This window comes from Trichomycterus rosablanca, chromosome 7 (assembly GCF_030014385.1).
Source record: "Trichomycterus rosablanca isolate fTriRos1 chromosome 7, fTriRos1.hap1, whole genome shotgun sequence".
Taxonomy (NCBI): domain Eukaryota; kingdom Metazoa; phylum Chordata; class Actinopteri; order Siluriformes; family Trichomycteridae; genus Trichomycterus; species Trichomycterus rosablanca.
In genome coordinates this window covers 21,314,713-21,339,805 of record NC_085994.1, presented here as the reverse complement: position 1 = coordinate 21,339,805, position 25,093 = coordinate 21,314,713, and the positions used below count along the sequence as shown (strand labels likewise).

The window sequence follows — 25,093 nt, the reverse complement described above, 5'->3', positions numbered from 1 at the left end:
ATAAACACATGGGACATGGTAATAGCAAATCACCTGCACAAATTGCTCCCACAAGTAACCTCTTATCCATTGTATAATATGTATATTAAAACAAAAAACTTTGACCAAATGCTTTTTTAATGTTTTTGTATGTGGTAAATTGACCATTGCACTTACATACACTGATCAGCCATAACATTAAAACCACCTCCTTGTTTCTACACTCACTGTCCATTTTATCAGCTCCACCTACCATATAGAAGCACTTTGTAGTTCTACAATTACTGACGGTAGTCCATCTGTTTCTCTGCATACTTTCTCTGCATACTTTCTTTGCCCCCTTTCAAGCTGTTCTTTAATGGTCAGGACTCTCCCAGCACAACTACAGAGCAGGTGTTATTTGGGTGGTGGGTCATTCTCAGCACTGCAGTGACACTGACATGGTGGTGGTGTGTTAGTGTGTGTTGTGCTGGTATGAGTGGATCAGACACAGCAATGCTGATGGAGTTTTTAAACACCTCACTGTCGCTGCTGGACTGAGAATAGTCCACCAACCAAAAATATCCAGCCAACAGCGCCCCGTGGGCAGCGTCCTGTGACCACTGATGAAGGTTTAGAAGATGACCAACTCAAACAGCAGCAATAGATGAGCGATCGTCTCTGACTTTACATCTACAAGGTGGACCAACTAGGTAGGAGTGTCTAATAGAGTGGACAGTGAGTGGACACAGTATTTAAAAACTCCAGCAGCATTGCTGTGTATGATCCACTCATACCATCACAACACACTATGTCAGTGTCACTGCAGTGTTTAGAATGATCCACCACCTAAATAGAACCTGCTCTGTGGTGGTCCTTTGGGGGTCCTGACCATTGAAGAACAGGGTGAAAGCAGGCTAAAAACGTATGCAGAGAAACAGATGGACTACAGTCAGTAATTGTAGAACAACAAAGTTCTTCTATATGGTCAGTGGAGCTGATAAAGTTGACAGTGTGTCTAGAAACAAGGAGGTGGTTTTAATGTTATGGCTGATCAATGTATGTAAATCTAAGTATGTGCATTAAAGGACCAGGAAACTAAATAGTAAATAACATCAAGAGAAACAATATTTTTTTTAAATATGCTTGTACTAATGTTTTGTTTTAGGATCTTAAACCAGGCAACCTGGCTGTAAATCAAGACTGCGAGCTAAAGGTTGGTTAATATCGCTTTTGATTTCATGGTAACACGGTAGCTTGTCAAAGTCTATGTTGGTAAATGCTCTTGAATTTTCTTGAAGACGTGGTTGAAGGGATTTGTGAGGTATTAACTGTGTTATTTATCCATGGCTGCAGATCTTGGATTTTGGCCTGGCACGGCATGCAGATCCAGAGATGACAGGTTATGTTGTGACGAGGTGGTACAGAGCACCTGAGGTCATTCTGAACTGGATGCACTACAAAAAAACAGGCAAGACAATCATTATGCCTTTTAAATCACACATAATAATCAACCCAGTCCTGAGACTGGAAACTGGAAACAGTTAATCCACATGAGAAAGCAATGAAAAAATAATGGGTGCACACCCTCTTATAACTGGGGATGTGGCTGTGTTCAGAATGAATCAATCACATTTAAACTAATGTTAAATAGTACTAATTAATTAAAGTGACACCAATTAACTTAAATTTAGCTTGTATATCCAGATTTTCCTGACATTTATAGTCCACAAATTGCTTACAAAACATCAAAGGGATCTTATTGTATAAAGGTATCAGTCAGAAGAAGGGGACGAAATATTTTCATGGAACATAGTGAAAATGGAAATCACAAGGGAATAAAATATGGCACAACACTTACATTACCAAAAACTGGGCGTCCCTCCAAAATTGATGAGGCTGGGAGGCTGCCAAGTGGACAAGAGCAACTTTAGAGGAACTGCCAGAATTTCTGACAAGTACTGGTTGTGTACTACATGTGACAACAGTCTCCTGTATTCTTCATATGTCTGGGCTGTGAGGTAGGGTGGCAAAAAAATACATCCAAGCCTGGCTAAATATTGTAAAAAGCTACATCAAAAGCATGTACAAACAAGTGTTATGGTCTGATAAAACCAAGGTTGCAAAGACTTTTTGGCCATAATTTAAAAATGTGTGTTTGGTACAAAAAGTGAAGCGTGGTGGTGGCAGCATCATGCTTCAGGGCTGTTTTTCTTAAGCTGGTATTGCGGCTTTAGTCAAGGTGGAGGAAATTACAAACAGTTCCAAATATCAGTCACATTTGGTACAAAACCTACAGGCCTCTGCTATAAAGGTTAAAGAGGAGTTTCACTTTTCAGTATGACAACAAGCCAAAGCATAGCTCCACATAACAAAAGAATGGCTTCACCAGACGAAGTTTTGGAATGACCTAGCCAGAGCCGAGAGCAGAATCCAATTGAAAATCTGTCGGGTTACCAAAAGAGGGTTGTGCACAGCAGATGTCCTTGCAATCTGATACATTTGGAGCACTTTTGCAAAGAAGATTTTGAGTTTGAGTTTGCAAGTCAAAATGTGGCAGGCTGATAGACTACTACCCAAAAAGGTTCTTCAACAAAGTATTAAAGGTTGATTGTTTTTATTTTTATTTTCTACCTTCCCTAAAAGATTTCATTAGATTTTCAATTGAATTGTATATATTATAGGTCACATTAAAGGTGTAAAAAATTCTGTGATGATGCATCTGTTCGAAAACCTAGTGAGCTGCCTTGCTGCCTACTGCCTACATAGGCAGCTTCCTGAGTTCATTTGTTTATTAGGATTTTAACATCATGTTTTACACACTTGGTTACATTCGTGACAGGAACTGTAGTTACACAAGATTCATCAGTTCACAAGTTTAATGCCAAACACAGTCATGGACAATTTTGTATCTCAATTCACCGTACTTGCATGTTTTTGGACTGTGGGAGGAAACCAGGGCTCCCAGAGGAAACCCACACAGACACAGGGAGAACACAGCTGCCTAAGTAGAGAGGATTCTAATAACCCGTTGACTTATAAGGCAAGTTATTTGAACGCACTACTTAGACAGTGATTTAATCAGTTTTCGCTTACTAAGCTAACACATTTAGTCTCATGCCATTTAAACCAATGAGATGAGGTGGCACAACACGCTAGTGTACCAAAAACAGTTAAATTTGCTGGCAAGCCCGAATTCGCAAATAAATGACACTTGTACACATTTATACAAATAAAAAATCAATGATCATTTATTTACGTTTGAAAACAACTCCGTTCGTTGCTCCGCACCGTCCGCCATATTTTTTTATTTTCTTGTGAGAAAAGTTGTGCCGCACTGAATGCTTGGATCGCCTTCACCGCTAAGGCAGCATCGGATGCTCTTTCGTTCTTCTGTCAAATTACCGTTCAGATTTAAAGTGCCTTTAAGCATTTTAAGGCATCTGAGGAATTCGAACACCCTCCTTTTCGGGAGCGCACGTAGGATGACGTAAAATAATGTTTATGCAGAGAGCTCACTAGGTTTTCGAACACAGCCTTGGTCTCATTTTTTTCACATCACAAAAACCTGGTAGCTTAACAGGAGTGTGTAGAATTTTTATATCCACTGTCTATATTACATCATGAGAGGTCTGTTAATAAAGCACATTTAGTTTGATATTATGCTTTTAATCAAAGTGTATGCTTTGATTAAAAGCAAAACAGTTGTTTTAATGACTTTACCTTAACACATTTGCAACCCTGCAATTGAAAAAATTGCTACCTTACTTGAATGTAACTGCTATGAATTATTAATTCTGTTGTTTTTTGCTTGCTTTTTAGTGGACATCTGGTCAGTTGGGTGCATAATGGGAGAAATGTTTAATGGGAGGACACTCTTTAAAGGAAAAGACTGTATCCTTCGATATTTATCATATAATTTTCCTTTCAGTATTTTTTTGCATCCAGCTAGGGCTGGGCGGTATGACCAAAAATTTGTATCATGGGATTTTTTAAGATTCTGGCGGTTTCACGGTATATCACGGTATGTTTTTTTTGTATGACTGGGACTTTTTATATGTCTGTGGCTTATTCTATTGTCATAAGTACATAGAATATAAAACATTTAAATTTCACCATGTACTGTATATAATTAAGGTTTTGAGTACCATAAGATTTGCTTAGCCCCACAAAATGACACAATATATGATGGAATCAGTACGTGTGAAACAGTTGCAATAAATAAAATTTTTATTGTTTATTTAAGTATTGTACAATTACCCTTAGCTCTCCCTTTAACAAATAAAACTGGCAAACTCCACTGTACAACTTGACTGGTCTGTTGTAGAAAAGTGGACGACTTTAAATACCTCCGATTCCAGTTTGCTTATAACGTTGAAATAGCGACTAACTAAGTATTTTCACCTCGTAAGACAAACCTGAAATCCAGTGTTTTAATTATTGCTCTGAAAGCTTCTTTCTCGACTGTTTATAGAGGAATCGTGTCCTTGCGTATGTGGATTGTTACTGCATTCGTAATGTTGTTGTTTGCAACAGTCGTGGGTCGACAAACCTACAGAATATAGTGTTTTAATCTGTTCTAAACTGCCGACAGGACTTATTTATTTTGCAGGTTCTTCCGCTCTTCGAAGGACGGTATACCGTCCTACAGCCCTACATCCAGCATTTTTGAACATTTCAGTTTATTCCAAGAAACCTCCTGAATCATTTGCTGGGATGGATCTTGATTAGTTTTGCATAAGTATGAGGGATCTTCAAAAAGTTTCTGCACTTTCATATTTTGGTTGGAAACGGTGAGGGCGGGAGGAGTAGTAATTGGTCGTGTCTGAGAGACTGAGAGAGAGCTTATAGTCCGGATTTAGCGCCATCTGATTTCCACCTTTTTGGACCCTCAAAGAAGCTTTAAGGGGAAGAAAATTTTCATGTGATGATGATGTGAAAGCAGCGGTGTATCAGTGGCTACACGCTCAACCAAAATCATTTTTTGCTGATGGCATTAAAAAGTTGGTATGATGATGGAAAAAACGCATCAGAAGGTGATTATGTAGAAAAGTGATGTTATTTGTTTTTGAAATTCTTAATAAATAGAGTTAAAAAAGTGTGAAAACTTTTTGAAGAACCCTCGTATGTACTTTTTGACGACATTTACTTTTAGACTTCATTAAGATTTTTACTTTTGGATTTATACAGTATGTTTAACACGTTACAGCTTAACGCAAAAGCTTAAACATAAAAGCCATCTGGGTCAATACTTATTCACCATGTTTTACTGTGGGAATGTAATCTCCAAAATGCATTTTTGACTAACTCCAAAAGAGATTACATTTGTGTTTCCCTTAACATAAAGCCTAGCTTTGAGGAGTGTCTGGGCAATGGTTATATAGTAAACAGCTTCTTCTATTTGAGCTGTGGATCGTTAAAGTTCCTTTAAATTTACCATCTTGGATGTTACTCTAGGTAGAAGTGCTTTTGTGCAATAGTCTGTCTGTTTTTATTAATGAATTCATTGGTGCTTCACAGGGTGTTTAGAACTTGGGATAATTTGTATAGCCACATCTTGTTCCAAAACGTTGTCCTGGACTTGTTTGACCACTCCTTGGTCTTCATGATAATGATTGTTTAGGTATGTTCTCTAAGAAATTCTGGGAACATCCAGGACCAGGTGTGTTACAGCTGTATGTTTTAAGATCACTTGACAGGCTCCATTTAACTAATTATGTGATTTCTAGCGGACAGTGAGTGTACCAGAACTAATTAAGCAATTTACAGCAATCATGGATATCATAATTATGCAATCCTCCACTCTTTATGTGTAAATATGTGTGAATCTTTAACATCTTAACTTTAGACATGGACCAACTTGTTCAGATCATGAAGGTCACAGGAACACCTGGCCAAGAATTCATAGAGAAACTAGAAAGCCAGGAGGTAAGAAAGATGAATCTCTTCTACACGTGTATGTTCATGCAGCCATTTAATGGGCTGGCACTGTATATGAATGCATCCCAGAGATTAAAGCAACCTTTTACATTTGCTTTGTAAGTAGCAGGTGAAGTCATGTGTAAAATAAACAGATATATAAAAGAATTAGAGATCTAATTAGGCGAGGGATTTCTTAAGAATAATTAAGTTAAACAGTCACAAATCACTCACTGCTGTATAAAGCAATATTTAAAAGTAGGGCATCACTAATTGTGTCTATCTGTATCGGTATCGTCCATATCGATACAGATACTTTTTAATAATTAAGATAGATGCATCTTCAGATTGCTAAATCTGAATGAATTTTGATGACATTTAAGTGTATTATTGTAATGCATACATTTATTGTAAGTAGCTGCTCTCGGTAGGGTTGTAAATAAATTCAGATGTTTAAAGTGGTCCGATTTCTTGTTTCTGGTGCTTTACTTTCTCACAACGTTACCATCATGGCGTATCACCACAAAGCGGCTAACGCATAGTTGTGTTTGCTTGGTGAATACATTTGTACATTTTTAATAGTGACCGAATACATGTGTCCTTGTTAATTTCAAATAAAAAATCGATGCTATTCTGTTTACAATTATAAGCACAAAGTCAAAAGAAATGAGCTCTCATTCACCAAAACACAGAATAAGAGCCTCACTACGCATGCTCCGATTCATGTGCACAAGGTGCGTCCGTACTTTAAGTACGTATAGTTTACACTATTATTTCCATAAAATTTACCCTATTTATGTATCTGCAAAGCAAAGTATTCAAAAACCTACAATCTTCCAATGCCTACCAATGTACTGATGTCTGTTAGGATTTTAACAACATAACAACGTGACGGTACCACAACAAAACACAGCAGAGCAGGAGGTGAGGAGTAAGCTGTGCATGTAAGATGTGAGAGGAGCGGAGTCTGTACAGACATGGTCTTTACTTTCTGGCGAATGTGCTGAATGTAGCGGAGAAAAAGTAAAACTAAAGTATCGATCCCATCACACTAGTATCGATCCGATACCAATACCAACGTTGATATCGGTAATATCGATATTTGGATCGATCCGCCCACCACTAGTATTTAGCACCTTGTGCACTAATGTGTTCTATTGATGTAGTGTGCACAGAAAGGAATGTTTATACATTTTGGGATAAAGCAGGGTTCTTTTCCTTTGGTGAGTATCTAAAGATACTTTACCTAAATTTCAGCAACAAGAAAACTTTAATGTAAGTAAAAACAATGCCAGCCATTCTTGGTCATCTGTAATCTTTTCTCTGAACAAGGGAAGTTACGGCCCCTACTTCAAGTACTCAGATCTGCTCATTGACATCAGTAAAATAAATTCTGTGGTAAAAATGTAGCTATAGGCGCCCAGGTGGCGGATGTTCCGCTGACGCACCAGCGCCGGGTTTCTGAACTCCCGGGTTCAGGGTTCGGTGTTGCCACCGGTCGGCTGGGCGCCATCTGGCGGGCATGGTTGGCAGTGCCTGCAGCAGATACTAATTGGCCACCGTATCTGCAGGGTGAAGACCGGACTATATGTGGGTGGGTGGGTCTTTGTGCGCTGTGTGGGGACCCTGGTTGGAGGAGGAGACGCCCCGTCCGGGAAGCAGGGATGAGAAGAGGAGGGCTGTACACGTGTAGGGAAGGCGTGGGCAGCGGCGTGCTCTCCTTGGATGCAAATCTGGGGTCTGTCAGCAGCGTAAGACAAATTGGATGTGCTAAATTGGGAGGGAAAATGGGGAGAAAATGCATAAAAATACAGTGTATCACAAAAGTGAGTACACCACTCACATTTCTGCAAATATTTCATTATATCTTTTCATGGGACAACACTATAGAAATAAAACTTGGATATAACTTAGAGTAGTCAGTGTACAACTTGTATAGCAGTGTAGATTTACTGTCTTCTGAAAATAACTCAACACACAGCCATTAATGTCTAAATAGCTGGCAACATAAGTGAGTACACCCCACAGTGAACATGTCCAAATTGTGCCCAAATGTGTCGTTGTCCCTCCCTGGTGTCATGTGTCAAGGTCCCAGGTGTAAATGGGGAGCAGGGCTGTTAAATTTGGTGTTTTGGGTACAATTCTCTCATAGTGGCCACTGGATATTCAACATGGCACCTCATGGCAAATAACTCTCTGAGGATGTGAGAAATAGAATTGTTGCCCTCCACAAAAATGGCCTGGGCTATAAGAAGATTGCTAACACCCTGAAACTGAGCTACAGCATGGTGGCCAAGGTCATACAGCGGTTTTCCAGGAAGGTTCCACTCGCAACAGGCTTCGCCAGGGTCGACCAAAGAAGTTGAGTCCACGTGTTCGGCGTCATATCCAGAGGTTGGCTTTAAAAAATAGACACATGAGTGCTGCCAGCATTGCTGCAGAGGTTGAAGACGTGGGAGGTCAGCCTGTCAGTGCTCAGACCATACGCCGCACACTGCATCAACTCGGTCTGCATGGTCGTCATCCCAGAAGGAAGCTGACGCACAAGAAAGCCCGCAAACAGTTTGCTGAAGACAAGCAGTCCAAGAACATGGATTAATGGAATGCCCTGTGGTCTGACGAGACCAAGATAAACTTGTTTGGCTCAGATGGTGTCCAGCATGTGTGGCGGCGCCCTGGTGAGAAGTACCAAGACAACTGTATCTTGCCTACAGTCAAGCATGGTGGTGGTAGCATCATGGTCTTGGGCTGCATGAGTGTTGCTGGCACTGGGGAGCTGCAGTTCATTGAGGGAAACATGAATTCCAACATGTACTGTGACATTCTGAAACAGAGCATGATCCCCTCCCTTCGAAAACTGGGCCTCATGGCAGTTTTCCAACAGGATAACGACCCCAAACACAACCTCCAAGATGACAACTGCCTTGCTGAGGAAGCTGAAGGTAAAGGTGATGGACTAAACCCAATTGAGCACCTGTGGCGCATCCTCAAGTGGAAGGTGGAGGAGTTCAAGGTGTCTAACATCCACCAGCTCCGTGATGTCATCATGGAGGAGTGGAAGAGGATTCCAGTAGCAACCTGTGCAGCTCTGGTGAATTCCATGCCCAGGAGGGTTAAGGCAGTGCTGGATAATAATGGTGGTCACACAAATATTGACACTTTGGGCACAATTTGGACATGTTCACTGTGGGGTGTACTCACTTATGTTGCCAGCCATTTAGATATTAATGGCTGTGTGTTGAGTTATTTTCAGAAGACAGTAAATCTACACTGCTGTACAAGTTGTACACTGACTACTCTAACTTATATCCAAGTTTTATTTCTATAGTGTTGTCCCATGAAAAGATATAATAAAATATTTGCAGAAATGTGAGGGGTGTACTCACTTTTGTGATACACTGTATATATTTTTTTTAAATGTAGCTGTAGTTACACAAAAATGTTTCAGTGTATACAAACTAGGTTCCCTCAGCCTTAATGTAAGATCTAAAACGTTTAGGGACATTTGCTTTTCTCAGTTTTTATCCGAAATAATGGGGCGGCACCATGGCTCAGTGGGTAGCACTGTCGCCTCACAGCAAAAAGGTCCTGGGTTCGATTCCCAGGTGAAGCGGCCCGGGTCCTTTCTGTGTGGAGTTTGCATGTTCTCCCCATGTCTGTGTGGGTTTCCTCCGGGAGCTGTTTTCTCCCACAGTCCAAAGAGATGCAAGTGAGGTAAAGTGAAGATACAAAATTGTCCATGACTGTGTTTGATATTAAACTTGTGAACTGATGAATCTTGTGTAATGAGTAACTACCGTTTCTGTCATGAATGTAACCAAAGTGTGTAAAACATGACGTTAAAATCACAATAAACAATTAAATAAATTAATGAATAATGAAATGAGATCTATTCATCTTAATCATTCCTTGTGTACCTGCACCTTAGAATAAATGATCATGCCAGACTTGCATGTTTAGGACAAAAATAGAGCTGTAATTGGACAAAGCTGCAAGTCCCCAAAGGACTGGAATAATACATTTATTGTGGTCTGTTAATGTAGTTTTGTTTTCTGATTGTAATGGCTCCTCTTTGTTAATGCTTGTCTCTCCATGATTTGACTAGGCAAAGAACTATGTGAAGTCACTTCCTTTTTATCCACGGAAAGATTTCTCTGAACTGTTTCCCCGGGCTAGTGAACAAGGTAAGTGGACCAAATGAACTTTTTCTTCTAGACAAAGATGCATGTTTTAGTTGTTCAGTCACAGAAAACAGACAGTTGCAGTATTCACTGAAATCCAAATACTGCAACAACACTGTGTGGACAAAAGTGGACATTCCTCTCCTAGGTATTAAGTTTAGATGTTATAGTCAGACCCGTAGCTAACAGGTTCTAGACCAGGGGTGTCAAACTCATTTTCACCGAGGGCCACATCAGCATTATGGTGGCCCTCAAAGGGCCGATTGTAACGTATCCTGCTGTGATTGCAGTCTGTTGTTTTTCTTGGAGGCCGAATTCTGCATTTATATTGTCCTAGTTTACCACAGACACGGCCTCATAACACAAGAGATGCACCGGTTTCTCTTCCTGAAGCACAAACTTGTTTTCACTTTCATAAAATTTCCTCCTTATGCTTAATTTTCTTACTTATCTTCTTGTACATTTTAGGATCATGTGTAAATATGTGTAACATCTACATCTACATCTATATATCTATATATCTATATATATATATATATATATATATATATATATATATATATATATATACAGTGTATCACAAAAGTGAGTACACCCCTCACATTTCTGCAAATATTTCATTATATCTTTTCATGGGACAACACTATAGACATGAAACTTGGATATAACTTAGAGTAGTCAGTGTACAACTTGTATAGCAGTGTAGATTTACTGTCTTCTGTAAATAACTCAACACACAGCCATTAATGTCTAAATAGCTGGCAACATAAGTGAGTACACCCCACAGTGAACATGTCCAAATTGTGCCCAAATATGTCATTGTCCCTCCCTGGTGTCATGTGTCACGGTCCCAGGTGTAAATGGGGAGCAGGGCTGTTAAATTTGGTGTTTTGGGTACAATTCTCTGATACTGGCCACTGGATATTCAACATGGCACCTCATGGCAAAGAACTCTCTGAGGATGTGAGAAATAGAATTGTTGCTCTCCACAAAGATGGCCTGGGCTATAAGAAAATTGCTAACACCCTAAAACTGAGCTACAGCATGGTGGCCAAGGTCATACAGCGGTTTTCCAGGACAGGTTCCACTCGGAACAGGCTTCGCCAGGGTCGACCAAAGAAGTTGAGTCCACGTGTTCGGCGTCATATCCAGAGGTTGGCTTTAAAAAATAGACACATGAGTGCTGCCAGCATTGCGGCAGAGGTTGAAGACGTGGGAGGTCAGCCTGTCAGTGCTCAGACCATACGCCGCACACTGCATCAACTCGGTCTGCATGGTCGTCATCCCAGAAGGAAGCTGACGCACAAGAAAGCCCGCAAACAGTTTGCTGAAGACAAGCAGTCCAAGAACATGGATTACTGGAATGCCCTGTGGTCTGACGAGACCAAGATAAACTTGTTTGGCTCAGATGGTGTCCAGCATGTGTGGCAGTGCCCTGGTGAGAAGTACCAAGACAACTGTATCTTGCCTACAGTCAAGCATGGTGGTGGTAGCATCATGGTCTTGGGCTGCATGAGTGTTGCTGGCACTGGGGAGCTGCAGTTCATTGAGGGAAACATGAATTCCAACATGTACTGTGACTTTCTGAAACAGAGCATGATCCCCTCCCTTCGAAAACTTGGCCTCATGGCAGTTTTCCAACAGGATAACGACCCCAAACACAACCTCCAAGATGACAACTGCCTTGCTGAGGAAGCTGAAGGTAAAGGTGATGGACTAAACCCAATTGAGCACCTGTGGCGCATTTTCAAGTGGAAGGTGGAGCAGTTCAAGGTGTCTAACATCCACCAGCTCCGTGATGTCATCATGGAGGAGTGGAAGAGGATTCCAGTAGCAACCTGTGCAGCTCTGGTGAATTCCATGCCCAGGAGGGTTAAGGCAGTGATAATAATGGTGGTCACACAAAATATTGACACTTTGGGCACAATTTGGACATGTTCACTGTGGGGTGTACTCACTTATGTTGCCAGCCATTTAGACATTAATGACTGTGTGTTGAGTTATTTTAAGAAGACCAAAAATCTACACTGCTATACAAGTTGTACACTGACTACTCTAAGTTATATCCAAGTTTTATTTCTATAGTGTTGTCCCATGAAAAGATATAATAAAATATTTGCAGAAATGTGAGGGGTGTACTCACTTTTGTGATACACTGTATATATACAGTGTGTGTATATACAGTGTATCACAAAAGTGAGTACACCCCTCACATTTCTGCAAATATTTCATTATATCTTTTCATGGGACAACACTATAGAAATAAAACTTGGATATAACTTAGAGTAGTCAGTGTACAACTTGTATAGCAGTGTAGATTTACTGTCTTCTGAAAATAACTCAACACACAGCCATTAATGTCTAAATGGCTGGCAACATAAGTGAGTACACCCCACAGTGAACATGTCCAAATTGTGCCCAAAGTGTCAATATTTTGTGTGACCACCATTATTATCCAGCACTGCCTTAACCCTCCTGGGCATGGAATTCACCAGAGCTGCACAGGTTGCTACTGGAATCCTCTTCCACTCCTCCATGATGACATCACAGAGCTGGTGGATGTTAGACACCTTGAACTCCTCCACCTTCCACTTGAGGATGCGCCACAGGTGCTCAATTGGGTTTAGTCCATCACCTTTACCTTCAGCTTCCTCAGCAAGGCAGTTGTCATCTTGGAGGTTGTGTTTGGGGTCGTTATCCTGTTGGAAAACTGCCATGAGGCCCAGTTTTCGAAGGGAGGGGATCATGCTCTGTTTCAGAATGTCACAGTACATGTTGGAATTCATGTTTCCCTCAATGAACTGCAGCTCCCCAGTGCCAGCAACACTCATGCAGCCCAAGACCATGATGCTACCACCACCATGCTTGACTGTAGGCAAGATACAGTTGTCTTGGTACTTCTCACCAGGGCGCCGCCACACATGCTGGACACCATCTGAGCCAAACAAGTTTATCTTGGTCTCGTCAGACCACAGGGCTTTCCAGTAATCCATGTTCTTGGACTGCTTGTCTTCAGCAAACTGTTTGCTGGCTTTCTTGTGCGTCAGCTTCCTTCTGGGATGACGACCATGCAGACCGAGTTGATGCAGTGTGCGGCGTATGGTCTGAGCACTGACAGGCTGACCTCCCACGTCTTCAACCTCTGCAGCAATGCTCGCAGCACTCATGTGTCTATTTTTTAAAGCCAACCTCTGGATATGACGCCGAACACGTGGACTCAACTTCTTTGGTCGACCCTGGCGAAGCCTGTTCCGAGTGGAACCTGTCCTGGAAAACCGCTGTATGACCTTGGCCACCATGCTGTAGCTCAGTTTCAGGGTGTTAGCAATCTTCTTATAGCCCAGGCCATCTTTGTGGAGAGCAACAATTCTATTTCTCACATCCTCAGAGAGTTCTTTGCCATGAGGTGCCATGTTGAATATCCAGTGGCCAGTATGAGAGAATTGTACCCAAAACACCAAATTTAACAGCCCTGCTCCCCATTTACACCTGGGACCTTGACACATGACACCAGGGAGAGACAACGACACATTTGGGCACAATTTGGACATGTTCACTGTGGGGTGTACTCACTTATGTTGCCAGCTATTTAGACATTAATGGCTGTGTGTTGAGTTATTTTCAGAAAACAGTAAATCTACACTGCTATACAAGTTGTACACTGACTACTCTAAGTTATATCCAAGTTTCATGTCTATAGTGTTGTCCCATGAAAAGATATAATGAAATATTTGCAGAAATGTGAGGGGTGTACTCACTTTTGTGATACACTGTATATAGATAGAGAGAGAGAGAGAGAGAGAGAGAGATTCGGGGTCAACTTGTTCGTGACATCACGTGTTTCGCAAATTTCCATTCGTAGTCCGAAATTTGTTCGTACGTTAAGTTGAAAAAGATCACTCATAACCCAAAATGTTTGTATGGTAAACTGTTCGTAACTCAAGGGTCTACTGTAGAAGGTTGCTGGTTTAAGCCCCACCAGGTTGCTGCTGTTGGGCCCTTGAGCAAGGCCCTAAACCCTCAATTGCTCAGACTGTATGATGTCACACTATTGTAAGTCGCTTTGGTTAAAGGCGTCTGCTATATGCCGAAAATGTAAATGTAATTCTGCTTACTTTTAAATCCCTTAATGGCCTCGCCCCTTCCAACCTTAGTACAGTTCTTCACCCTCACCGTCAGAGCCGCTCTCTTAGATCCTCTAGCACAGGCCTACTAGTGGTTTTAGACTTGTGTCTGTTGGCAGAAGGTCTTTTAGTTCCTCAGCCCCCAAACTCTGGAACTTCCTTCCACAATCGCTTTGCGACTGTTCCTCCATCTCTTCCTTCTTTACTGCACATTATGTGTTAGTTTTGCTGTGTTCATTTTATGGTGATGTGTGTTCTTTCCTCTAATATTTACTTTATATAGTGCATTTCACATACCCAAAGGCACTTTACAAATTAAACTTATTATTATTATTATTGTTCATTATTAATGTAATACTTTTGCCCTGTTGCTCTATACTACACTGATATTTTACCAGCGGTGGACCTGTTGAAGAAGATGCTGGTTTTGGATGCTGATGTCCGCCTTACAGCTGATGGAGCACTAGCCCACTGTTACTTTGATGGTGTGAGGGATCCAGATGACTGCATAGAGCCTAAGCCATATGATGACAGTTATGACAAGGCCACACTGCCCCTAGAGGAGTGGAAAAGTAAGTGCACAAATAATATACTTACATAAACTAGGTCCTTGTCCACACTAATGCATATTGTTTTTAAAAATGCAGTTTTTTTTGTAACTCAGCAGTTAATTAGTTAATCATTTACATGGTTTAACACGTATTTTTGAACAGTTACACTTGTAATTATTAATTTGATATACTATTGATTGTGGCAGTCTAGTTTGCAATGCTAAATCTGCTTCCATTGTACTCATTCACACATTGATCTTGCTGGGTAGCAAAGTTAAAGATCCACCCACACCAATTCACACATCTGTATTAATCAGTCAATTGTAGTATAGTTTAGGGTGGAGATTTTGGGTGCCTTGTCTCCCCTCATTAAAAGCAGCTTTCTGACTATGTGGAATCATCTTACATCTGTGCAAATGGTAGCAAAGATAGAACAGTTTCTACACTCACTGTCCATTTTATCAGCTCCACTTACCATATAGAAGCACCTTGTAGTTCTACAATTACTGACTGTAGTTTATCTGTTTCTCTGCATGCTTTGTTAGTCCCTTTTTATGTCGTTCTTTAATGGTCAGGACTCTTCCAGGACCACTACAGAGCAGGTATTATTTAGGTGGTGGATCATTCTCAGCACTGCAGTGACACTGACATGGTGGTAGTGTGTTAGTGTGTGTTGTGCTGGTATAAGTGGATCAGACACAGCAGCGCTGATGGAGTTTTTAAACACCTCACTGTCACTGATGGACTGAGAATAGTCCACCAACCAAAAACATCCAGCCAACAGCACCCCATGGGCAGCGTCCTGTGACCCCTGATGACGGTCTAGAAGATGACCAACTCAAACAGCAGCAATAGATGAGTGATCGCCTCTGACTTTACATCTACAAGGTGGACCAACTAGGTAGGAGTGTCTAATAGAGTGGACAGTGAGTGGACACTGTATTTAAAAACTCCAGCAGTGCTGCTGTGTCTGATCCACTCATACCAGCATAACACACACACACACATCACCACCATGTCAGTGTTACTGCAGTGCTGAGAATGATCCACCACCTAAATAATACCTACTCTGTGGTGGTCCTGTGGGGGTCCTGAGCATTAAAGAACAGGGTGAAAGCAGGCTAAAAAAGTATGTAGAGAAACAGATGGACTACAGTCAGTAATTGTAGAGTAAAATGGACAGTGAGTGTAGAAACAAGGAGGTGTTTTTAATGTTATGGCTGATCTGTGTATATTCTCTGTGTTTCAGTGTGTATGGAAATCATTAAAAAAACTATTTAGAATGTCTTTAAACATATTTTGTCCTAATGTATGTAAAATGTGTTTTCAAATGTGTAGAAGGCTAATTATTAACAAAGTATAAGTCCAGTTAATATTGCCGTTATCTTTTTTAACAGGATTATCTTTTAAAGAAGTAAAGAGTTTTGTTCCATTCCCAAGAAGAGACTCGAAGAGAAGAAATACACTGACAATGTCTTAATGATGTTCACAGCAACATGAATATGTGGAGAGTCTGTGCACAAAAAAAGTGTACAAATGTTTACACATACAGCTGTTACAGAATATAACAATTCATGAGAAGTTAGTGATGTATCTTTGTGTTTGGCCTGATAGTAGACTATAGAACGTACTGATGTACAACAGTAACTGCCTTTCATTTGTTGCCTTGAAACCTATATGTACCTTTACGTTGTGGCTTTTATGCTTAAAGATAAAAGTATTTTAGAAGACAGTAAATAGATTTATATCGATTATTATTAAGTTGTCTTTTTTAACTATATAGATCTGTTAATAGAAATCATCAGATCTAGTTAGGTAAAAGGCGGTGGTTCTTATCTGTGTAAATTGTCAGCTGTGAGTGTCAGCTGTGAGAGCAAAGAGTGGTCAGTAGAATAAGCATGTAAGGCAGGGATGTCCAAACTACCACCCACGGGCCATTCTTTAATTTAAATAAGTATAATAATCTTCCTATTAGGATTATGACTGAACTGGTGAGTTAAATAAGCAAAATCTTAGTTTACACAATACTGGGTGTGTTCGAAAAGCTAGTGAGCTCTCTACATAGACAGCATTTTACATCATCCTACACGCTCCAGAGAAAAAGGCTGTTAGAATTCTTAGATGGCTTAAATTGCTGCCTAGTAAGGTACCTTAAATTTGACCGGTATTTTGCCTGAATAACGAGGGAGCATCAGATGCTTCCTTGGCAGTGAAGGCAATCCCAGCATTCAGTGCGGCACAACTTTTCTCACAAAAAAATTACAAATATGGCAGATGAATGCAGATGAATGCAGAGGAACGAGTTATATGTAAATAAATTATCATTGATTTTTAATTTGTATAAATGTGTACAAGTGTCATTTATTTGCAAATTTGGGCTTGTCAGGGACATGTTAGTGGACATGCTAGCGCGTTGTGCAACCGCATCCCATTGGTTTGAATGGCATGAGGCTGTGTAAGCTTAGTAAGCGAAAACTGATGGAATCGCTGTCTTAGTAGCGCGTCTGAATAACCTGACTTATAAGTTGATGACTTATTAGAATCCTTTCTCCTTAGGCAGCTGCCTATCTAGGCAGTAAGGTAGCTCACTAGGTTTTCGAACAGACCCACAGTCAAAGTCACTCAAATAGTAGTAGTAAGTGTAATTGTTAGTAATCAAGTAGATCTATTGCATTTTTATTTGTTTTATTAGAAAATAGTCTGTGGCCAGAGTTTGCATATTTTTAACTCCATCTGGCCCCTAACAAGAAAAGTTTGGACATCCCTGGTGTAAAGAGAAAAAGATTCACCTGTGTGTGATTTATACTTTTCTACCTAAATACCTGTTAAGGCTACTTTCATACAGTTGCTGCAGTGAGCCTCATGAACACTTTAGGCTGGTCCTGCAAAGACATATTCTCAAGGGTGTTCTCAAGGGAGCTACTATCAATCTGCAGCAAGCGCTGATGGACCTTCCCAACCTCTGTCTGCGCTTGTTTTGAGCCAAGGCTTTGTACCACTGGCGCTGCTTCTTTTGCAGTTCAAGAGGTGCTTGATGCTGTGAGGCACTCTTCTTCTGTAATTTCAGCTTTTGCTCATACACAAGTCAGCTCAGTACCATTTCCCCAATAATTGTAATACCTTTGTAAATCTATGTGGGAAAAAATTACTTTTAAATTAGGCAAGCCATAGCCTAGTGGTTAGGGTACTGGACTAGTAATCAAAAGGTTGCTGGTTCAAGCTTCACCATTGCCAGGTTGCTGCTGTTGGGTCCTTGAGCAAGGCCCTTAAGCCAATATTGTTCAGATTGTATACTGTAACTGTACTGTAAGTCGCTTTGGATAAAGGCGTCTGCTAAATGCTGAAAATGTAAATGCACTGCATCCATTTGATGTCAGTGCCCAGAGTGTACTGCAGACACAATACAATGCATTTCAACACGCCCTACTAAAATCATGGGAAAATGTGCTTAATTTCATGGACCTCATTTTTCGAAAAATTACAGATTTCACGGATTTTTAAAGAATAGTTCCACATTTTACAGCGGTCATTAAACAACACTCATAAATGTAAGGACAGAATAAATGGAAGCTACAGTACATAGCACAGCCTACCTTAACGGTTGAATGTAAACCTAAAACGTAAGCAACGGTGCGAGGCTCTGTCTCAAATACAAAAATTCTCGTCTGTGTTTTGACACACCCCCTTCTGCATCCACAGAATTGGTTGAGTGTGTTCCAAACTCAGTTACCCGAGTAGTATTTTTAGCTGCTTTACACTTCGACATCTTGAAAATTTTGACTAACCGATTGCTAACAGAATTCCCGTAGGATTGCTAGGTCCACCTCAAAGCGCAAATTGAAAATGTTGAATCAATAAACACACACCTCATATTTTTTATTTTAAAGCAGATTGCATATTACTATGAAAAAGGCTCATTTCACGGTCCGTGATGTGATTTTCACGGACGTGAAGTAGGTAGGGCCTTACTTATTTAAGCAAGGTCCACTTTAAACCTCTTTCAGTCTTTTAAATTTACATAGTCATCAGAACTACAGGTGACGTCCACTATTAAGTGCTATTGCATTCCCTTTATAGCTTGCTGAAGGTGTGACGGAGGCCTCACCAGCCATAGGCCCCCTAAAACATTTGTAATGTAAATGAATTGACTTAACACATGCCAAATGGTCTTATCAGAGGATGTGGAGTTGACTTGTGGAGTATGTGTTATGGAGTTGACTTGTCTTTACATTCCACAGACGTTTAATCAAGGATTTGAACGTAGTATATGGTGTATGAATACAGCTATGCTATGCCTATGTGTCTTGCAGTAATTTCTGTTATGCCTGTAGCAGGTATGGAGATTAAAATGGGATTGTTTTTTTTTTCCTTTAATAATTTGTGAATATTTTATTGTGCATAGCTGATAGTTTGTATGATACTTAACCCTTTCTACACTAAGACAATCGGTATGTGAATGGCAATATATGCCAAAAGAATATTTAGGTCTTACATTGTCTTATTTTTGAATATTATGTAGAAATTAAGTTGAATAAAATATTCAAATATCTAAAACTGCCTTGTACTTGTGTTTGCTGTAAAGTTTAATCATGTTTCTTTTATTACTGAATTTGTTTTGTTAGTAAATACAATTCCAGTCCACTTTAGATTTACACTCATTAAAGTATTTGAATCTGACTTATAAATGAAAATGTATGCATGAATTTGTTTAAAGGAAGGTAATAGGGAAAAAAAGGATTAAGACACTACTATGTATATAGGTAAGTAAAGTTATCAGAAAATGTATTTAATCACAATTCAATTAAAAAGCTAGAGAGCCATAGCATACATCCTTAACATTCTTGTCAATACTGTTGGATAGGTAATACTTTAGTGGTAAGTTAATGGAACCACAGAAGGTATCACCTCCAGACGTGTGCGCCTTGCAAGATCTCACAAGATGATAACTAACTAATGATAAGGAAGGTAAGAAAAGAACCACCAATCGCTAACAATATACAGTATACAGTTACATTTTATATATACAGGGTGGGCAATTTATATGGATACACCTACATAAAATGGGAATGGTTGGTGATATTAACTTCCTGTTTGTGGCACATTAGTATATGGGAGGGGGAAAACTTTTCAAGATGGGTGGTGACCATGGTGGCCATTTTGAAGTTGGCCATTTTGGATCCAACTTTAGTTTTTTCAATGGGAAGAGGGTCATGTGACACATCAAACTTATTGGGAATTTCACAAGAAAAACAATGGTGTGCTTGGTTTTAACGTAACTTTATTCTTTCATGAGTTATTTACAAGTTTCTGACCACTTATAAAATGTGTTCAAAGTGCTGCCCATTGTGTTGGATTGTCAATGCAACCCTCTTCTCCCACTCTTCACACACTGATAGCAACACCGCAGAAGAAATGCTAGCACAGGCTTCCAGTATCCGTAGTTTCAGGTGCTGCACATCTCGTATCTTCACAGCATAGACAATTGCCTTCAGATGACCCCAAAGATAAAAGTCTAAGGGGGTCGGATCGGGAGACCTTGGGGGCCATTCAACTGGCCCACGACGACCAATCCACTTTCCAGGAAACTGTTCATCTAGGAATGCTCGGACCTGACACCCATAATGTGGTGGTGCACCATCTTGCTGGAAAAACTCAGGGAACGTGCCAGCTTCAGTGCATAAAGAGGGAAACACATCATCATGTAGCAATTTCAAATATCCAGTGGCCTTGAGGTTTCCATTGATGAAGAATGGCCCCACTATCTTTGTACCCCATATACCACACCATACCATCCATTTTGGAGGGATCTATCCAATGTGGGTTAGTGTCAGACCAATAGCGGTGGTTTTGTTTGTTAACTTCACCATTCACATAAAAGTTTGCCTCATCACTGAACAAAATGTTCTGTGTAAACTGAGGGTCCTGTTCCAATTTTTGTTTTGCCCATTCTGCAAATTCAGTGCGCCGATCTGGGTCATCATCGTTGAGATGCTGCAGCAGCTGGAGTTTGTAAGGGTGCCATTTGTGAGTAGCTAATATCCGCCGAAGGGATGTTCGACTGATGCCACTCTCCAGTGACATGCGGCGAGTGCTACGCTGTGGGCTCTTGCTGAATGAAGCTAGGACAGCCACTGATGTTTCTTCATTAGTGACAGTTTTCATGCGTCCACATTTTGGCAAATCCAACACTGAACCAGTTTCACGAAACTTGGCAAGCAGTTTGCTAACTGTAGCATGGGAGATGGGTGGTCTCGTAGGGTGTCTTGCATTGAAATCTGCTGCAATGACCCGGGTACTGCGTTCACCAGACATCAACACAATTTCTATCCGCTCCTCAGGTGTTAACCTCTGCGACATGTCAATGGCTTTAAACAAACAGAAGTTTGTAAATAACTCATGAAAGAATAAAGTTACGTTAAAACCAAGCACACCATTGTTTTTCTTGTGAAATTCTCAATAAGTTTGATGTGTCACATGACCCTCTTCCCATTGAAAAAACTAAAGTTGGATCCAAAATGGCCGACTTCAAAATGGCCACCATGGTCACCACCCATCTTGAAAAGTTTTCCCCCTCCCATATACTAATGTGCCACAATATATATATATATATATATACTGTATATATATATATATATAGAGAGAGAGAGAGAGAGAGAGAGAGAGAGAGAGAGAGAGAGAGAGAGAGAGAGAGAGAGAGAGAGAGAAAAAAGAGTATATATTAATATATTCCCAACATATATTAATATAAAACATGATTGTTTGCTGATACCGATACAGCTGAAATGGTTGAACATTATAAAGTAGGTTACTAAGTCAGTGTCAGTTTGAATAGATTTCCTATTTAAAACTGCATCATTCTTATCACTTCTATCCCAAAAGCATGTTTTATTATTTAACATGATATATTTATCATGTTTTATATGATTTATATGGTAAGAAAAAAGACTTAAATGTACTGTTCTTATTACCAGTCCAATGTTACCACCAACATACACTGATCAGCCATAACATTAAAACCACCTCCTTAATGCTACACTCACTGTCCATTTTATCAGCTCCACTTACCATATAAAAGCACTTTGTAGTTCTACAATTACTGACTGTAGTTCATCTGTTTCTCTACATACTTTTTTAGCCTGCTTTCACCCTGTTCTTCAATGGTCAGAACCACCACAGATCAGGTATTATTTGGGTGGTGGGTCATTCTCAGCACTACACTGACATGGTGGTGGTGTGTTAGTGTGTGTTGTGCTGGTATGAGTGGATTAGACACAGCAACGCTGATGGAGTTTTAAATACCATGTCCACTCTATTAGACACTCCTACCTAGTTGGTCCACCTTGTAGATGTAAAGTCAGAGACGATCGCTCATCTATTGCTGCTGTTTAAGTTGGTCATCTTCTAGACCTTCATCAGTGGGCACTGTTGGCTGGATATTTTTGGTTGGTGGACTATTCTCAGTCCAGCAGTTACAGTAAAGTGTTTAAAAACTCTATCAGCATTGCTGTGTCTTATCCACTCATACCAGCACAGCATACACTAACACACCACCGTCAGTGTCACTGCAGTGCTGAGAATGATTCACCACCTAAATAATACCCGCTCTGTGGTGGTCCTGTGGGGGTCCTGACCATTGAAGAACAGCATGAAAGTGTGCTCCAAAGCCGAGAAACAGATGGACTACAGTCAGTAATTGTAGAACTACAAAGTGCTTCTATATGGTAAGTGGAGCTGATAAAATGGACAGTGAGTGTAGAAACAAGGAGGTGGTTTTAATGTTATGGCTGATCGGTGTATACTACAGTGGTCGTATTTACATGGCAGATTTGCCACTTTATATTACATCCAAAAAGTCCCAATAAACCACAAGACTTTGTCACTGTGTTAAACATTTTCCAAATTATATTTTAAATGTTATTTTTACTTAGGGATAGTCTCACATAAAAGCCCCTTTTGTACAACTGACATATGAACAATGGTCCTATAAAAAAAAAAAGAATTAAATTTACTGCACTATATAATAATGTGTCCTTTATTTGGCAAAATGCTCTTGTATCTTTACTCAAATTTGTGCTTCTTTATGAATAGTTTTAATTCATTTTGTTGACTTTTTACCATTTAATTATACATTAGGCCCTTTCTGTGTGTAGTTTGCATGTTCTCCCCGTGTCTGTGTGGGTTTCCTCTGGGAGCTCCGGTGTCCTTCCACAGTCCAAAATCATACAGGTGAGGTGAATTGAAGATACAAAATTGTCCATGACTGTGTTTGACATTTAACTTGTAAACTGAGGAATCTTGTGTAACGAGTAACTACTGTTTCTGTTATAAATGTAACCAAAGTAAATTACACATGACAGAGAGATAGACTGTTTGTCTTTGTGGAGTCATTTAAAACAACTGATTCACAAATTTCATACTGAGTCGGTATGTTAATGTGTTGCCCAAGTACAAAGCTATTGTAAGATTTTCCATAGTGTACACTGTAAAGGAAAATCGTTGGACACCCTAAAGCCATGGGTGTTAATATGAATAAATAAGCCACCTGTTTGCAACTGGTTTAAATAAAAGAGGTTTGAGTTGATGCTAGGGTTGCTAACCGTCTCGTAAAATACGGAATCATTCCTTATTTGGAAACTAAACGTCCATATTTTTATCAATGGGAGAGAAATGCTGCAGATTAGACTGAGACAGGGCAATATGTATGAAACAGAAGGAAACTGCTGCTACCGTAGGAATTAGAATTTTAGAAAGCATTTGGTTATTATTTTAAGTAGTGTTCACTTTTAGTCTTAGTAACGTCGTATGTGCGCAGGTATATCAGCATAACAACCTGTTTGTTGCTCCGCTGTTTGAGTAGTGCAGTGGGCAGAGCGCAGCGCGCATATTTTTCCGCGCTAGGTTTGAATCCGGCTTAGGGCGAAACTTAAGTAACACAAGCAGGGCCAGCACTATGGGGGCGCTGGGGTGGGCATTGTAGGAATTAGAATTTTAGAAAGCATTTGGTTATTATTTTAAGTAGTGTTCACTTTTAGTCTTAGTAACGCCGTATGTGCGCAGGTATATCAGCATAACAACCTGTTTGTTGCTCCGCTGTTTGAGTAGTGCAGTGGGCAGAGCGCAGCGCGCATATTTTTCCGCGCTAGGTTTGAATCCGGCTTAGGGCGAAACTTAAGTAACACAAGCAGGGCCAGCGCTATGGGGGCGCTGGGGTGGGCATTGTACCCCCCCCCCCCCTTTTCTCACTGCCCCCTTAAGCAACACAGTCCAGAACCAGGGCTACATGAAATGTTGTTTGCACTATTGAGATGTTACATGATGTTCTTGATGCATATTGTTTTGCCTAAAATATGGTTCTGATTTATTATTATAAAGAATGAAAAAAAACAGCCTAAATAAAACATTTTGATAATGTTCCTATGAGCCATCCCACCCCCACCCAACGCCTTCTGCCAACCCGCCCGGTGTTCCTTACTTCCAGTTCTAAAAGTTGGCAACCCTAGTTGATGCTAAAGATGACAGATTATAATCCAGTTATTACATTTGGAGGAAAAATGCTTTATTTTTTTAACAAGTTTGTTTGTTGGATTTTAACGTTATGTTTCACACTTTGGTTACATTCATGACAGGAACGGTAGTTACTCATTACACAAGGTTCATCAGTTCACAAGGTTAAATCAAACACAGTCATGGACAATTTTGTATCTCCAATTCACCTCACTTGCACGTCTTTGGACTGTGGGGAGGAAACCGGAGCACCTGGAAGTAAACCCACGCAGACACGTGGAGAACATGCAAACTCCACACAGAAAGGACCCGGACCGCCCCACCTGGGGATCGAACCCAGGACCTTCTTGCTGTGAGGCGACAGTGTTTTAACAAGTAGCCTTTGGATAACCTAATTTAGTAAATAAAGTGATACTTATTGTAGTAATGTATTGTGTTAACCCTTGGTTTTGTTAGGTTGGGGAACTTACATATAACTAATATATAATCGCATCGCAAGTATATGAAATGACAATAAGTGTAAAGTACGTATTTCCCACCCCAGAATGTGCCTTAAATCTTAATTATAAGAACAATTGTTCTGCACTATGTAATATATCTGTTAAAATATATTTATCATACTGTTGTCACTTGGAACATGCTTTTTTACCTGTATTGTATGCAATGTGCTATTCCGCGCTTCTGTGCTAACTGATAATTCTCAGTAGGTAGTGAAGTGCAGTAGCTAGCTGGCTGTGCTGGTGCTGGTGCTGGTGGTGGTGGAAAGTTGTACCTTTACTTGCACCATGAGCAGTGGCGCAGCATTTGCGAATACACATTTATACATTATAAAAAATGCTTTAAATGCACTGTACTT

General features: G+C 40.2%; 1 protein-coding gene and 1 long non-coding RNA gene across 3 annotated transcripts in view; one reads left to right on the top strand and one right to left on the bottom strand.

Moving 5' to 3' along the window:
- The window catches only part of mapk13 (mitogen-activated protein kinase 13), a 44,109-nt gene extending 24,822 nt beyond the window's left edge, over nucleotides 1–19,287 (top strand). For both annotated transcript variants that reach the window (XM_062999134.1, XM_062999135.1), the window contains 7 exons: nucleotides 1,127–1,174; nucleotides 1,315–1,429; nucleotides 3,781–3,852; nucleotides 5,807–5,886; nucleotides 9,983–10,061; nucleotides 14,581–14,754; nucleotides 16,131–19,287. In XM_062999134.1, coding sequence (XP_062855204.1) covers nucleotides 1,127–1,174; nucleotides 1,315–1,429; nucleotides 3,781–3,852; nucleotides 5,807–5,886; nucleotides 9,983–10,061; nucleotides 14,581–14,754; nucleotides 16,131–16,213 — 651 coding nt within the window. In that variant the 3' untranslated portion in view covers nucleotides 16,214–19,287. The remainder of the gene's footprint in view (nucleotides 1–1,126; nucleotides 1,175–1,314; nucleotides 1,430–3,780; nucleotides 3,853–5,806; nucleotides 5,887–9,982; nucleotides 10,062–14,580; nucleotides 14,755–16,130) is intronic.
- On the bottom strand, nucleotides 1,126–24,974 carry LOC134318290 (uncharacterized). The gene is made up of 3 exons (XR_010013373.1): nucleotides 24,887–24,974; nucleotides 14,578–14,738; nucleotides 1,126–1,415 (listed from the first exon to the last, which is right to left on the bottom strand). It is a non-coding gene; the product is annotated as an uncharacterized LOC134318290 (long non-coding RNA).
- Between the last annotated feature and the right edge of the window lie 119 nt (nucleotides 24,975–25,093).